Genomic DNA, 16,591 nt, shown 5'->3' with positions numbered 1-16,591 from the left:
CTAAGTTGTTACCATGGATACAGACATGGATACGTCGTTTGCAGACCGTTAATTGGGTACGCGATGTTGAACGCTGTTGAAGCAAAGTTTAAACGAATTTTTTTAACTCTTTCAACATCTATTCAACTTCAATTCAACATGTTTCAACACGTTTGAAAGGGGGAATGGGAATTCTAATATTCAATACTTGGGTGCGGCTTTGCCCATGGTGCCTTGGTCATGAAGTGGTTGAAACCCGCCATCTTGAGTGACGTGCTAATGCTAGTTTATTACAGCAATTAAACGGTTTCGACACTGCTGTTCAACAAAATCGAACAGATTTTCAAGCAAATGTTGAAGACGTTTGCCCGGGCCAATATATCGCAGGGAGAAAAATGAAAGGGGCCATGTATTTTCATGGCGATTTCGGGCATGGTAGGTGTGACAAGACATGTTGAAGGTAATCTAATTAATGTCTCTTCCTCACTTTTAAAAGGTTGTTCCCTCGTGCTGACATCCACTGGGTGTCTGCCAATAGCGTCAAGTTTTGTCCAATCGACTCATGAATTATGCAGAAAAGGAAAAAAAAAAAGGTTTCTGTGACTTCCTTTGATGATAATTACGTTCACTGAACGTTAATTCTGAGGGTAATTTTAAATGAAGGAAACAAGTCGTTTGTTTGGGCTGTAGCGATGACAGAGCAAGGCCCCGACATCCTCAGCCACGAGACGAAAATCGCAAAAAGTTCTATAGACCAGTGGAGGAAATATAAACATCGAAGATCAGCTAAATGTGCCGACAATCACAAATTTGCCAACGGTACGGGATGCAGTTATCTACTCTTAAGTGTATGATAAAAATTACGGTCTCGTGGACATTATAATGATAAAAAAACTGACGCTTTTCGTTAAATTTTCTCACATTTACTATAATACCAATAAGTGAAAACAATACATCACTGTTGCCAATTAGCAGAGACATGTTTTGTTGCGTATGACAATTTCTAAGTAATTATAACTAACTGCTATTTTATGCTTTTATTTTAGTTGGAGAATCAATAGATGTCATGCATAAGGGCACTGTAATCACAAAATTGCGAAGCTCCTCGAAGAAATATCCCCGAAAATATTTTCTTGATCAACAAGCCGCGAATATCTGCTGGATTCCTTCCAAGAAGGGTGTTAGAGCCAAGAGTAAGTTTCCACGTATCTAAAAACTAATAATCCCACAAAATGCTACATGGACGAGCTGCAGTTGTTTCTCTATATTTAAAAAGTCGTTTTTATTTCCACATTTTGTGGCTGAAATGGATCTAAAACCAAAAATAGTCCAGTGAAATAATTTAAGAGTATGCTGTTTGAAATGTATTAAATTAGTGTAATTATTCGTTTTGGTCTAAACGGAAGTTAAAGTGTAACTTTTACTCTCAGAATTTTCTCTCCCCTCAAAAAAATATTATCTTTTTTTTTATATATAAGGCATTACGAGCAAGTTGATTCATTCTAAGGGAATGGTCTTAATTAAGTGTTTGATGAATCCTAGTGTATTACCTGTTTATTTACTTGGGTAATTATCCAAACTTGTTTTTAGATGGCAAAGCATGCACCAAATATAAAAAATAAAAAAATAAAATCACTTCCAGAAGGAAGAAAAAATATTCTGAGGAAATCATTAAAAAAAAATGGAAAATGACAGAAAACAAAGATACAGTGATACAGTGTGTATCATCAGGATCGATATGAAAGATGCAGCCAGTTTCAATCAATAATTAATTACTTCGCCGCGAACAAAAGCCCTCTTTGCCCACAGCCAAGTATTGGGCATCGGATGCAATTAGTTGGAATAACATTGGGGCGCTGTAAACGAGGAGAAACTTGTCGTTGTACAAATAGTTGGTTTGTGATTCGGACACATTAAAATATTCTAATGACGACTTCATTAAAAAAAAAAGTGTCGCTGAAGCCACAACAAACCTTGTCATAGGATAAAAAGGATAAAAATGATCCTCGCATTTGTCTGGACAACTGACGCTTGGAAAACTCAACTGGCTCAGACGGGATTCGAAAGTCATGCCCTCTAGGACGCCAGTGCAATGCAATGCTCTTACAACAACTGAGCTATTCTTTGTTTTACGTTATCAAATTGTGACTCACTTGTAATATTTTATATATGGACTGGTTTTTCCAACCATTTTGCACGGCAAGAACATGTATATTTAGGATTGTTTTGGTTAAACTATAAAATAATGCTGTTTCATTACAATTTACCTACCCTGTGATGATCTGATATATTGACATCGCGTCAGTAACTTGTTTTATTAACAACATGTTGCACTTTAAGAATTAGTATTAATGAGGGCTGAGGGCTTCGAAAAATATTTCATTGCTATACCGAATCGTCCTATTTAATATGATTTTAAGGGCGTTTAAAAATGATAATTGATCAAAATTACTTTCTCTAACGCAATAATGTCCCTTATGCACTGTTTAATAAACTAGAAGGAGTGTTTTATCGCGTTCTAAACAAAGTAGTAGCCAAAACGCGATGCCAGGGCCGGGGCCGGGGCTGGGGCCGGGGTCGGGATCAAGGTTGAGGTGTCTTTATTTTTCCCTTTTTTTTTCCAATTTTTTTTGTTTCAATTTTTGTCGTTATTCTCTTGTACTGTTATTTTCGAATGACCGTCATCTTTCCTTCATTTATGGTGGAAATTAGTACAAAAAATTAAGGAACCTACGGAAGCTATATGAAAGCTAGATCTTAAGGGACATCTTGGTTTTGTTTTAAATCGGACTTTTTTTTATTGTGTTTATGGAATATACGCCATGCCACTGCCAGAGACACTGAAGACTCGCTGAGCTCCACACTTTAAAATCACATCGTAACAATGATCGTCACGCAGTATCGCAACGTTTTCATTTGCTTCTTTGTTCGTGTAGGAGTAAGCGTATATTACCCACAAAAACTACAATTTCAGTCGGACATTCTCTTAATTTCGAAAAACAAACTAAGACCTTCTGGGTGTTCACTCTTCATTTTGAAGAAAAGAATTTTTGTCGTTATTGTCCTGTTACTGTTACATTTTAATGTTTACTTCGTAAAAACCTTCTACCCAGTACAATTAAAACGAAACAAGATATAGTCACAGTTCCACCATGGTCGTTGCGCAAAGTTCTCATTTGCTTGTTTCCGCAAAATTGCTGTCAATGTTCTTGTGTTTTTATCGTAAAATTGGATTCGATACTTTGACGTCCAAATAGAATTGGCTAGCAAGTTCCTGCTCGAGTCTAACTTTACGACAAACCGTTTGAAGTAAAGTCAGACGACTGAACATTGACAACAACACGAACAAACAAGCAAATGATAACATTGCGTGAGTGCGTGACGATCTTGGAACTGTTATTCTGTTGTTGTTGTTGTTGTTTTTACGAAGTAATCATCCTGACAACTCGATTTAAAGTGTGGAGCTCAGCTAGTAGTCTTCAGCGTCTCTGGCAATTGGCGCATATTCCAATTTCGAAAAATAAACGAATTTTTGGAAAGACAAACTTAAAACGCTTGCAAGTTTTAAAACACAAAATGGCCCTTAGGAGATTTAATAGCTTCCGTAGGTTCCAATTTTTTTTTTGTTTTTGATTTTTTTGCACCATAAATGAAGGACAGATGCCGGTCATTCGACAATAACAGTACAGGAGAACTGAACGACAAAATTGAAAAAAAAATTAAAAAAGAAAAGAAACCCCGACCCCTACCCCGGTCCTGGCCCCGACTCCTACCCTGGCCCCGGCCCCAGCCCCGATATTTTCCGAGTAGAGGGGGCAGCTGTACAAAGGCTAATTAGTACGCTTTATATAAGGAACGGAGGAGCGTGCACGTGACCTTTTTTAGTGGTGACCTGGTAGGCCATTTCGATCATGGGAATAAACTATGAGAGGGTGATGTGAAGTACTATATTCAACCCATGCAAACCATGTGAGAGTTAGCCCTACTAATGGAAAGGGGCCCACCCAAGGGCAGAGAAAAACTCTGTATGTAATTTGAACACACCACCTTCGGGTTAGATCATCGCTGCTCTACCGACTGAGCTACAAGGTCAGTCAAGCTACAAGCTCTGTCCATAAGTCATATCCAGTAGTAGAGCTAACTGTCACATGGTTTACATGGGTAGAAAATAGCACTTTACTTCACCCTCTCATAGTTAATTATGTTGAAATATAAGTGCTTCACGGCCAACGTTTGCATAAATGTAACCCCTTGTACTTGTACATATTCATTGCCGTGAATTTGACATCTTCAATTCCCACAACTTGCGCCCGTCTGACCTTGTAGCTCAGTCGGTAGAGCAGCGGTGATATAACCCGACGGTCGTGGGTTCAAACCCCACGCTGATCAGAGTTTTTCTCTGTTCTTGAATGGGCCCATTTCCATTAGTAGGGTTAACGCTCACGTGGTTTACATGGGTAGAAAATGGCACTTCACATCACCCTCTCATATTTAATTCTGTTAAGATATACGTGTACGGCCAACGTTTGGATAACAGTAACCCCTTTTACTTGTACATTTCGATCATGAAAATTTAATGAGTTTTTGAATCCGTACTTTTCCCCCCTTCTGGGAGTGGGTGTTGGGGGAAAATCTGGAAAATTTGGAAATCGCCCCTGTTTGGACTTTTGTCCTAAATGCATTACCATTTGAAGAAATTCGTAAAATTTCGTTTTGGCATCGAGAACCTGTCTTTGAAATTGTAATCGCTTTTACATTTTCTAAAGACATCTTCCGGGAAAAGAAAACAGTTATCAGGAAACTGAAGTAAGAGTAGCAGAAAAAATCGTATCCTTTGTGTTCGTCCTTGTTCTCCAGTAACGATTACTAACATGTTATTGAGAAACTCTTTTTAACTGAAAGAAATGAATAAAAAAGACATGAATACATAGATAAACATGCATAGAGATAAATAAATGAATGAATGAATAGATGATAAACGAAAGAATGAATGGACAAAAATACCACTCGAGCTAAGTTACTTTATTTGGCATGGGCTGTACCTCACACACGTGGAAGACGCATGTGGCTTCGAAAGAAATGCCCTACACTTTGTTCCCCTGGCAAGCACTTTTTTGTGGCCTCGGATTTCAACTTGGATTGATAACGTTAGAACTTCTCTTGATCGAGATGTGTGCTTTTCAGTTCCAATAGCGTCAATCAAAGAAGTGCGAGAGGGATCCGCTACTGATGCTTTCACTCAATGCCCAGAGATATATGTAGAAAGCAAGTGTTTCTCGATCATCCACGGAGAACATTTTACTACCCTGGACTTGGTCTTCCCGACTCATGAGGAGTTCCTTCATTGGACCGTAGGACTTCGATACTTGTTGGCAAAGAAGTTAGGTATGTGGATATTAAAGACACGAGAGATTTCCTTTGTAATCTTGTGCGTTGCTAAGGGTCTTTCGTTTTCTCTGCAGACAGTACTTATTGTAGCCACAGGTTATGATGTTCCAAATGTAAAAGAAAAGAAAGAAAGAAATGCCATTAACCCTGCCTAGATAGAGTTCACCTCTATGGCTACGGCTGTCGCATAAACGCCCAATTGATACTCGAGCAGTGACATAGTTTTGCAAACAAAAAGACAAGTGTTGCCCCATGACCTGATCCTTTCCTTTTTGTCCCCTTACAAGCTTGACAATATAAGTTGTGACGATAATTGATTTTTGGTTGAACTGTGCAAAATTGTTCTAAGAAATTGGTTTAGACATGGAAGAGAAACATCAACAAGAGTCGACTTGTTAATTTTTGATGGAAAAGAAAACCATTGGCCGGACATGGTAGGCAAACGTGAATAATCGAATCCTTTTTCAAAAATGCTGATCATGCGTGACAAAGCTTCTCTTGATGTCTTTAGCTCGACAATTCACTTCTTAACCTCACTCCTCCTTTTTTCTTACTCTCAATTCTCACCTTGGCAGGACTTATTCCAGGTATGTAAAATATCCTTCCACTTTCTTCTGATTGTCTACTTTCAGTGGCATGCGCACTATAGCATTTCGTCTTCCTTGGCAGGAGTCGAGCCTACGAGCTTCCAATTATTAGTTCGGTTGCTGTACCGTGCATTGAGCTTTTGGAGACTCATCGAAGTCAGTGGTACTGTATAGCATCCGAAATAAAAATCGGAAGGCGGTACGCTACACTCTTGCAATCGAGCACTCTTTCTTTTTCCTTCGAGTATTCTCGAGTCACCATAGGAAAAAAAAAACTCTTCATTTCATCTGCCATCGACCTCAGGCATTCATTTCGAAAGAATAGGTAGTCAGCTGATCATGGTGGCGCCACTCTTAACGAAATCGAGGCGCTACTGTTTATTCCTTGTTTATATATACATGCGGCACTCAGCATGTCAGACTATAAAACTGAAGCCTGTGATGTGGGGAGGGTTATTGGTGGGCAATGATTGCTCGCATGTCCTTAACCTACACAAGCACCCACTTCAGCACCCGGTTGGCTTATCATTGTTTGGCCGCCATGACGTCAAAGAGTAAACAAAATATATATTATTACTGATTTCAATCCAAAAGAAAAAAAAAATTGTATCATTGAACATGTTCTGCACTTATTGTACTAGACATTTCCGATTTTAACCACATTCTGATAGAAACGTCTTTTACAATGGTAGGTATTAATTTTTGATTTTCTTTGTATGACTTTATTGGAAAACTGCATTATCCTATTATCCTAGGCATTAAGTTAAAGAAGATACGAACATTAATGATCTAGACAAACTAACGGAAAAATTATTAGAGCTACGTATAAATAACTTTGCATTTGTGTAACTCGAGGTTAACACGGAAAAGCGCAAATGCCAAGTTAGAACTTTGCTTGTTTTTATTGTTGATGAACAGCTGAGGATGAGCCACTCCGACGTCAGACTTCAAGGGATCAGTATCCTTCATGATCAAAATAGAGAAAAAAAAGTGATCGATCGAGAGAGAGAAATGTAGATGCAACAAATGTATCATATCTAAAACTACAATGACTGCAAAATTCTTGCGCGCTCATTGGCTAATTTTTATTGTCAATAAGCCGACAGACACATAAATTTATAATTCATGCGATAATGATGCGATAGTACTTGCGTCAGATTGAAGTTTCTGTCATTTTTGTCTCTCGTTCTTCTCGTGTTTTGACTTAATTCTGATCCCTCTGCCTTTTTGTTATTTTTAAAAACAAATTGATGCCAGTTTTTTATGCGTCTGTCCAGCTATTGACAATGAATTTCGACGTAACATTGTCAAAGTAGTCTGCAGATCAGTCTGCAATGTTATGACGAAATTCATGATCGATAACAGGACATACGCATGAAAAACTGACATCAACTTGTTAACTTTACGATCACATTGTGTATATTGCCAATCATTTAGAGTAGTCAAGATCTAGAACAGTTGAGCATTTGCCCGTGAGTTTCTTTCTAGAATCTCTTTTCTTGACCATTCATTAGATGGTTGAAAGAAATCTTTCTTTCGGCCGACAAAAGCGGAGATGGGTTGCTCAGTGTGGATGAAGTTTTTGCTTTGATGCATAAGCTAAACGTGAAAATATCAAACAGAAAACTGCGAGAGGCTTTTAAGGTTAGTATGCCCTGGTGTAGTTTAAAAAAAGTCTCCCTCAAAAATGCATTGATTGTGTCCTTTGCTTGATCCAACCATAGGCAGCTGATACTGAGAATCAGGACTCGGATGGTCTCTTGGATTTCAACGAGTTCATCAATTTTTACAAGAGTATCTCTACAAGAAGAGAAATCTATCTTCTTCTTCTGAAGTGAGTTATCATGATTAAAACAGCCCGAATTAACACACTTGTTGGATTAGAGATAAACACATAAAAAAGGAGCGTAGCACTTCGATGAACTTTTGCGTTTGCCAAATCACAGGCTGCCTATAAATCGGTCCAAAAAATCCAGGAAATCCAGTATCCGACAAACGTTGTGGTCTACAATCATAGACAAAATCGTTGGGAAGGCTAGCAAGCCTTCTTTGCTTCTCTCCCCACCCCCTGATTCGATGTTGTGCAAAACTGAACGATTTTAGTGGGAAATTGTTGTGTTACTTTCCAACAAGAATGTTCTGCAAAACTAAATGGTTTTAGTGGGAAATTGTTGTGTTACCTTCCAACATGAATAGGGGATGGGGAGATATTCTTTGGAGCCTTAACAGAAGTGGGTTGAAATACAGCACTGGTGTGGTTTATTTTGCAAAACCTTCGCAACTACTTTTTTCTATGATTGTAGCTTAAGGACATTCGCGCGAAAATTGTTCAACATTGATTTTTTTCTGAAACTTTTACCACTGTAAGATGATGAGTTAGTTATGTCAGAAATGTAAAAAAAAATGGGGGGTTAACGACTTCGTTTTGGAGAGAACATGCCCGGAAAAACACCCAAAATGTGACAAAATCGGGCTTCGTTAGCGAATAAGGCCAGTGTCTGTAAACCCAAATATATTGCAATTGAATCTTTGAAGTGAAATCTTCTCTGCCAAATATTGTTTAAGTGGACTTATTAAGTGAATTTAGTCAACTGGTGAGGTTCCTTAAAGATCAAGTTCGCATTTAGGGACCACAGTTTCACGCGCCTTGCAGCCGCAAGATGGCAGGATTTGATGTCCCGTGAGCAAAAATCTTGAAATTTTTTTAACTTCCCACATTGATTTTTTGTTTATTTTTGGACAACGTGGAGATGATTGTAAGTAAAATCCGTTTCTGGAAAGAAAAATAGGGGTCACCGAACGTCCAAGACCGTTAAATCCAGGCAAAGCTATAGCAATGGCCTTTTACCCTATCATTTCTCATTTTATTACTTAGCGTGCGCGCTTGTGTATGACGTGGCGTGTGCATTTGCGTGCGCAGTAAGGATGCGCAGAAACAATTGGCGCGAACGTCCTTAAGAAGCTGTTGGTAAATTATATACCGAGGTGGACACGACAACTGAAACCATTTTGCATATTAATTAACATGGAGTGTCACTTCTGCTTTAAAATTCTCAGGTACGGCAATAGTAAAGAGCACATGACCGTAGATGAACTCAAACTATTTTTAGAAACGGAACAGAAGGTAAGGAGGCATTGTTACACTTCTTTGCTCATTGATAAATAAGTAATGGTGATAAGACTTCACGTCGTCCAATTCGGTCTGTAAACATACTAATGATTAACAAAAGCAGACGGCCGCGTAGCGGGAGTCCGATTTGTTTAATTACAGACCGAATTGGACGACGCGAAGCCCCGTTACCAATTAATAATAACCATTACAATTTCCAAATGCATTCTTTTTTCACTGTCTAATGTTACGAAATCGTCCATTTTGGAATTTCCCCAGCTTGGTAGGGTTAGTAGTTGTTGCTTGGGTTATTGCGATAAATTCTGTGATTGGTGGATTTAGCTGACGGCACTTAATATGATTGGCTGATGTAACTATCCGATTACAACCCTACACAATAATTACTGAAAAATAAAGCAGTTAATGCACCAATCAAGTTTGAGATAATTGTAATGGTTTTGATTAACCCTACAATTGGCGGTGGGACTACCAGTGACCTTACATTACTTTCCTTGTGCAACGCAATCAACTTTTTTTATTTGCGGAGGAAAGCAAAGAAGTTTCAGAATAAAACCATGGTTACCGGCGACGATTATGCTGTTCATGTGGTTAAGGGTTTGGTTCACAGTAGTGCTCATAATGGCGTACTGGTGAGTGATTCCCTTCCAATGAATACCATTTCATATGCAGAGGAAATCGAATGAACGCTATTGCATGTCGTGATCTATGGACAAGAGTGTGTTTTAAATGTTCTCAAAAGTGCACTAGCAATAGGTGCGCACAATTTGAGAACTTCCGAAGCTGTTTATTTATTATATACTGAACAAGTCCATCGCTGTGTTTTTAAAGCAACTTTCTTATTGTACTCTATCACCTATTTAAGCATTGCTCATTGACCAATCAGAAACGCGTTATTCTTTTTTCTATACCATTTCCTTGAAAATTCACATCCTTTTTTTTCTTTTCTTTTTAAAAAAGAACTTTTCTATTTTCTATCACGCATTGTACAGATGACTGACGTCACCCCGGAATATTGCTGTCAACTCATTCAAACATACGAGCCTGTTGAGAAACACAGAAAAGCTAGTATTCTGGGGATTGATGGTAAGAATGACTTGTCTGCGAGGCCGACCATAAATTTGTCAACATGATTCCGAAGCTTCTAGGACGGTAATTGAGTTTTCCTTGCTCACTAGGAGGCAAAGAAATTAAGAGCAACACGTGAAACGTATTTTAACATCCCCATGCTACACGCCTTTTGATTGTCGCAAAAACTCAAGAAAGCAAACACGATGGACCTATTAGTAAAACCAATGACCCGAAACATAGGCCACCTGATTTTTGTCAAATTTGGGACCTTGATAAGTACCTTTCAGAACTTAGAAAACTAGGGATTAAAAAAAAAAACGACATTTCTATCTCCCTGAGATCAGGCATCTTCAAGTTGCGGAAAAAGCGAATAAAGTATACTTTACTTTGATCAAATGAATACTAAGTCTAATATAACGGTCTCGTAGAGATTTTAAATTACCTTGAACAGGTGGAATGAAGTTAAGAAAATAGTTATAAGGATGTACGAAATTTGTCCTCCGTACTCTATTCTCGAATTGCTTGTATATATATACAACTGCAAGAAATAACTGCTCAAGCACATACATTTTTTGAAGGATTCACTGGATATCTTCTGGGTCCAGAGGGTGATATTTTCAATACAGAGCATTGCAAAGTCAACCAGGATATGACCAAACCACTGTCACACTATTTTATCGCCTCCTCGCATAACACGTAAGATAATGAATTTTTTATGTACGTTAATTAGAGTAAATCTAAAGAGAGAAATAATCCTCGCACTTTTCTGGAGAATTTAAGTAATTGTCTTTCATAGCAAGACACCTAAAAAATTAAGGTGGCGTTAATGCTTTACCAACTGAGCTATGAAGCAACCCTTGCTCACCAAAGCGTCTCCAGTAGCTCAGCGGTTAAGAACATGCATCCGGCTAGATTACAGAGTGTCGCGGTTCAAATCCAATCTGGTGCTCGGATTTCCCGAGTCTCCATTTGCTGCACAATATCTTTCATGCAATTCTCACATTACTCGCTTAGGTGATTAGTAATTTCGCGTTTTAAATACTTGCTAGATATCTCATCGTCACTAAAATGTCTTTTTCTTAAAAAAAAAAATCTTGCTTAGCTTTGGGTGCCACCGTTGTTTCGACTACTTTTAAGCTGATACCAATTTATTGTAGGTACTTAGTTGGCGATCAGCTCACCTCCAATTCCAGCATGGATATGTACGTCAGAGTCCTCCAGGCAGGATGTCGTTGCATTGAACGTAAGAACATGACGAATGCAAACCCCTCTGGACTCCATGTGTGGTGCAATTAGTGATAAACCATTGTAGTCTTAATGCATTACTTTTGATTTTTTATCCCATCCAGGAAACAATTGTTATTAACTGAAGTTACTATTTTTAGCTCACATTTTATTGAAGAGTCATATCACATTATAATTTTATTTAGCTCAACGCCGTCATCTTTTTTATATTTTCATAAAGAGTCCTTACTCACGCTGCAGATGCGTAAGTACGGTTGTTTAAATAACAGTGCAATTTATGCATTTCTTATATACACAGGAGAGTTTAACTGGAAAATACACCATTCATAAAATTCATACGGAGCTAGTGGGGATATTGATGACGTCACTTCCCGCCTTTGCATGGTTGTTTGTGCAAAATGGCGAGCGATAGATTCGTGAAGTGCTCTGAAGTTGACGGAAACTCCTCCTCTGAGAAAAATGAAATTTGCTAACACGAAAAATAAAACTTCATACAACATAAAATTATCCATGGAAATTAGCTGGCAGATATAAATTTTATGATCTCGTGGCAAGAACAATATCTTACTCGTTGACTGCGCTCACTCGTGAGATATTGTTCACGAGAACATAAAATTCATATCTTCTCGCCACGGTGTAATATCCACCACTATTTATTTCACTCCTTTTTACTCTTCCTTCGCTCGATTTTTTCCAAAGCATACACCAATTTAAGATGATTTGGTCTGCAATTAAATTTAAATGCTTGTTTCGTTCTTAAGGCCAAAAAGAGTCAACAGAATCTTTTAAGAGCTAAATGAAGGCCTGATATTTTTGGCACTATCCGTGCCTAATAGAAAAGGAAGTATACTCTCTAGATTTAACTACGTCTGTAAATCTCCATGCTTATTCTGCAGTTGACTGCTGGGATGGAAAGGACGGTGAGCCTGTGATATACCATGGTTATACGATGACGTCGAAAGTCAAATTCCGTTACGTCATTCTCAATATTAATGATTTTGCCTTTCTTCACAACAAGTAAGCATCATGCCATTGCACTGCATTTACATTTAAAAAATGATGGTTGCATTGATTTTTTACGTGCAGAAAGAGTTACAATTGTTGTATACCTAAATGGCCACCAATCAACGAGGGTAAGACTTTGCCTTGAATGGGATGCATTACGGGATCGACGCAACATCCGAGATACTTTTAGCTTTCGATTTCTAAAGTCTTGACATGCGATGGACTTTGGTGATCGATTTTGATTATTTTTTCTTTCGTTTTCTAGATACCCAGTTATTCTTTCCTTAGAGAATCACTGTAGCGTCAGTCAACAGAAAGTCATGGCAAAAATCATGCGGGAAATTTTTAAAGGTATCCTTTTCACGTTCCCCCACCACGTTTGTTTCACTTTAACTGGGATTGTCATCAATTACAAAATGACATGAACTTGAACTTACTAGACTCTTGGAAGAAGAGATATTTACTAACTTTAACAAGTATATCCTAAGCTGAAAAGGCTAAACAGAACCGTTAGTTCTTACTTCGGGATATTATTATGTTCATTTCCAAGCAATTAAACCATATTGCCACTAATGGATGATGGGTGTTGTACTGGGTCAGAGCTGCCCAGTAGTTAGGGCGCTTGCCTTAAAATCCGGGGATCCCGGATTCAAGACATGTTGAGACCACGGGTTAAATTTGTTCCCGGTTGTCCCTGGTCAGCTGCACTTGTAAATAGCCAACTGGTTTGCCTCCGGCCAGTTGGTATTTCTAAGGACAGTGCCTACTAATTCAAAGCTTTTCTTGCGCGGTTTACTGAATATGCGGGAAAAGCAGATCTGCACAATTGTTATTGCATTTGACAACCCGCGTTTTCCTAGCGGGAAATCATATTTATGCTCAATCAAAGCCATTTTAGCTAAACGATTTGTGTTGGTTTAAGGGTTTAACGTTGGGGAACGAAAGACGTCATGTCAACAGGTAACAGCAGAGTAAATGCAACAGGTAGAGGACGGGTTTATGTGTAGAGCGAAGGGAAAGAGAGCAGCAGCGAGCAAGAATGAACAGACAAAGAGCTAGCGAAAAGGATCGCCAAAGGGAGCGAGTATGGGATAGAGAACGGAGGTAAAATTGTAGCGAAGAACGTCGCCAAGCGGAACGAGACAGGGCTAGGATAATAGGCAAAGGCTCGAAAAGGCAACGTGACAGAGAAATCCAGAGGCGGTGGGAACGGTAACAAAACAACAATTTGTTTAAAGAATGTAAGTAAGCGTAATTTCACATCAGTTTAAAAAAAGATCGATGATTGATTTTTATAGTCTTAAGTAAGTAAGCTTTAATTTCATCAGCTAACCATAAGATTCGCATTCCATTTTTTATTTCGGTGTCTTTGGATAATGTCAAATAAGTTTCCAATCAAGTAGCGTCGCCTGCCAAGTTCTCAAAACAATAACCAGGGCCGTAGCCAGAAGAAAAATATGACTGAGGCAATGTCCGTAGTTAAATTCTCTTCGTAGGTATGATGAGTGGCGAGTACATTTGAAAGACAACACTGGAATCACCCTTTACTTTAAAATTTCACGAAAAAATGACTGAGGCAAGTGCCTCGGTTTGCCTCATACTGGCTACGGTCCTGATAACTGAATTTTTAACTGCAAACATTATCTTCTCTGGCTTAAAGCTATTTTGTTGTTTTAGTGGAGATTCCCTTTGAGTATACTTCAGAAGGCCATGGTATAAAGAGTTGCAATAATGTAACATTCTAAGGATAAATGATATTCTCAGCAGCAGAATCTGTTGGAAACCTCCAAATTTTTGAGATATCTCTTATCGAAAGAACGAGGATTTGCACAGTGACCTGTTTAATTTGGTCTTCACAGCATAAGTACTGGTCAAATTTGAAACCCAGCTTCGTCGCATTCAGTTAAGTATCAATTTCCGCCTCCCCGATTCGCAAGGTAGAAAGTTGGATGGACGCTTTGTACTTATATTGGATCAAGAGGATTTCAGTTTTGTCCTGATACAATTTCAAATTGTTTGCTGCATCCATCTATGGATGTCCTTGATACAATTCTCGATACATGCCTTTGTAGTCATAACCGTGTGAATCTTGTTTAAAAGCATATACAGCTGAGAGTCATCTGCTTAGAAATGGTACTTAAGTCCAAACGTGTTAATTAATATCAATGATTGGCAACATGCACAGCACGTACAATATGGGTCAAAGTACCGATCCCTGTAGAACACCAGCATTAACACAGAAGACCGAGGAAGACGCATCATTAATAAGAACAAACTGTTTCCTGTACGAAAGATCAGAAGAGAGCCATTGCAGCACAGATTCTCTAATCCCAAATTTATCCTGAAACATAGAGAGCAAATCTTGTGATCATACCGTCACATACAGCAGACATATCCAGATCGAAGAAGAGCAAAACCACGGCTTTGCCGCTATCATGTGACAGTAGAGTATCATCTTTAATCTTTAGTAGGGCCGTCTCAGGGCTGTGAACTGCTTTCTATGCGGATTTGAACTTCCCAAGGAGGCCATTCTCGTCGACATACTGATTGCAGAACGGTTGCTTTTCCCACAAGCTTTGATATGACTTTAAGTTGGGTACTTTCTCAACTGTTCATGATCTGAACCAGCTTCCTTCAAAACAGGTGTAATCTTAGCTGTCTTCAAGGATTCAGGCATTATTTCATAAGAAAGAAGTAATTAATAAGGGCAGTGAAAAGGGCACCCGAATGTCACTGCAAGCACTAAGAATCGATACAAGAATAGGATCCAAGGAACGGGATATCGTGGGGGAAGGAGGGGGGGGGGGGGGGGGTTGTTGATTAGTTACCATTACTATTATTATTATTATTATTATTATTATTATTATTATTATTATTGTTATTATTATTATTATTATTATTACACCTATTTCTTTAGCGTTTCGTGCACAGAAAAAACTCTTTAACTCTTCTCAGACAAGTTAGTCTATGAAGCAACCTTTGATGGTACAGAATTGCCTTCCCCACAAAGCCTGATGGGAAAAATCCTTATCAAGGTAAGTTGAAAGTTTCAAAGTGTAGTCATCTTCCCTGCTGATCAATTATTATTTTAACTTAAATCCGACGTCTCTTAGATCAAATTTATTGATTTGATGCTGTCATGTATTTTAGATTCGAAAGGAAAACGTGGCAGCCTGATTTGTCGCATTTGTCGACGAAGGTTTGGCTTGCCTAAGGGGAATGACTCTTAACTACAGAGAGAAATTGCGTCGCTAAGGAAGCTTTTTAGTCAATAGCCCTACAAAGAGGTTGCATGGATGGTTCTTTGGAGTAACCTTTTCAATTGAAATGTGACATAACATCAATCAGAACACGCATCCGCAACTAGTTCCAGCCTTGCGTTTCAGTGAAAAACATGTAAAAATTCTCAGGAAACGAAGGGAAGAGGCGGTCGTTTTCATCGTAATTCGTAAACTGTAGCGTGGCATCTCTATTTGGACAGAAAGTGGAACTGATATTTTAAAAAGTGTATCAAAGGAGGGCTTAATGACCTTCGAGAAATATATTTTTAAAATCCATGCTACAGATTTTCTGTGAGAATGTTCTCATGCTGTTACGTCAAAAATTTGTCAAAAACATAGTTCAAGTAACTTGCTGAGTTTTTAGACATTTTCTATTTTGGTCACGTGATTTACCAAATATGGTTGTGAGTCGGAACAGACAAACAAATTTTAAATAGAACATACTTGGCAAAAAATGGTAACTGCAGAGTTAAAGAAACTCGATAAATTACTATTTAAATGGGTCCATAGCAACGGTTTGGTAGTTAACATTGTCCCCCTTAGTAATCCAAGACAGTCTTGGATTCTGGATTCCACGCTGTGTCTTCCGTAACAACAGCGTTTCTCAATAATTTCATTTGCAAGGCCAAAACGCTACCCAAAAGTCTTGGCGAGGATTTAGATGAAGGGGAAGTCACCGAGGAAGACTCTGCTGACGAGATGGAGGAGTGCTTTAAGTTAAAGAACTTAGAGGTTTGTAACGGATATGGTTTCCTTTAATTTCCATCGAAGTCTACTATTTTTCAATTTATTTGTTTTTAGTAAGCCTGTGGTACTGTTACATGAAAAATACAAATAAACTGAAGGTGGATTTTTCTTGTTTAGTCTAGAGCGTATCCAGTTTTTATTAATCAAGGTGATCTCGGAGA

General features: G+C 38.4%; 1 protein-coding gene across 3 annotated transcripts in view; it reads left to right on the top strand.

Annotated features, from left to right (window-relative positions):
- The first annotated feature begins 227 nt into the window (after nt 1–227).
- Nucleotides 228–16,591, top strand: part of LOC138051877 (1-phosphatidylinositol 4,5-bisphosphate phosphodiesterase eta-2-like) — a 35,448-nt gene continuing 19,084 nt past the window's right edge. For 2 of the 3 annotated variants that reach the window (XM_068898171.1, XM_068898170.1), the window contains exons 1-14: nt 502–798; nt 1,026–1,172; nt 5,164–5,364; nt 6,873–6,912; nt 7,469–7,598; nt 7,679–7,788; nt 9,012–9,078; nt 10,074–10,167; nt 10,731–10,848; nt 11,310–11,395; nt 12,294–12,414; nt 12,668–12,753; nt 15,358–15,437; nt 16,308–16,415. In XM_068898171.1, coding sequence (XP_068754272.1) covers nt 672–798; nt 1,026–1,172; nt 5,164–5,364; nt 6,873–6,912; nt 7,469–7,598; nt 7,679–7,788; nt 9,012–9,078; nt 10,074–10,167; nt 10,731–10,848; nt 11,310–11,395; nt 12,294–12,414; nt 12,668–12,753; nt 15,358–15,437; nt 16,308–16,415 — 1,515 coding nt within the window. In that variant the 5' untranslated portion in view covers nt 502–671. Of the gene's footprint in view, nt 440–501; nt 799–1,025; nt 1,173–5,163; nt 5,365–6,872; nt 6,913–7,468; nt 7,599–7,678; nt 7,789–9,011; nt 9,079–10,073; nt 10,168–10,730; nt 10,849–11,309; nt 11,396–12,293; nt 12,415–12,667; nt 12,754–15,357; nt 15,438–16,307; nt 16,416–16,591 lie in introns of those variants that run through there. The other variant, XM_068898172.1, reaches the window with a different exon arrangement.

This window comes from Montipora capricornis, chromosome 6 (genome assembly GCF_036669925.1).
Source record: "Montipora capricornis isolate CH-2021 chromosome 6, ASM3666992v2, whole genome shotgun sequence".
Classification (NCBI taxonomy): domain Eukaryota; kingdom Metazoa; phylum Cnidaria; class Anthozoa; order Scleractinia; family Acroporidae; genus Montipora; species Montipora capricornis.
Note: the sequence above shows the minus strand (reverse complement) of the source record. Positions and strands in the feature narration are given on the sequence as shown.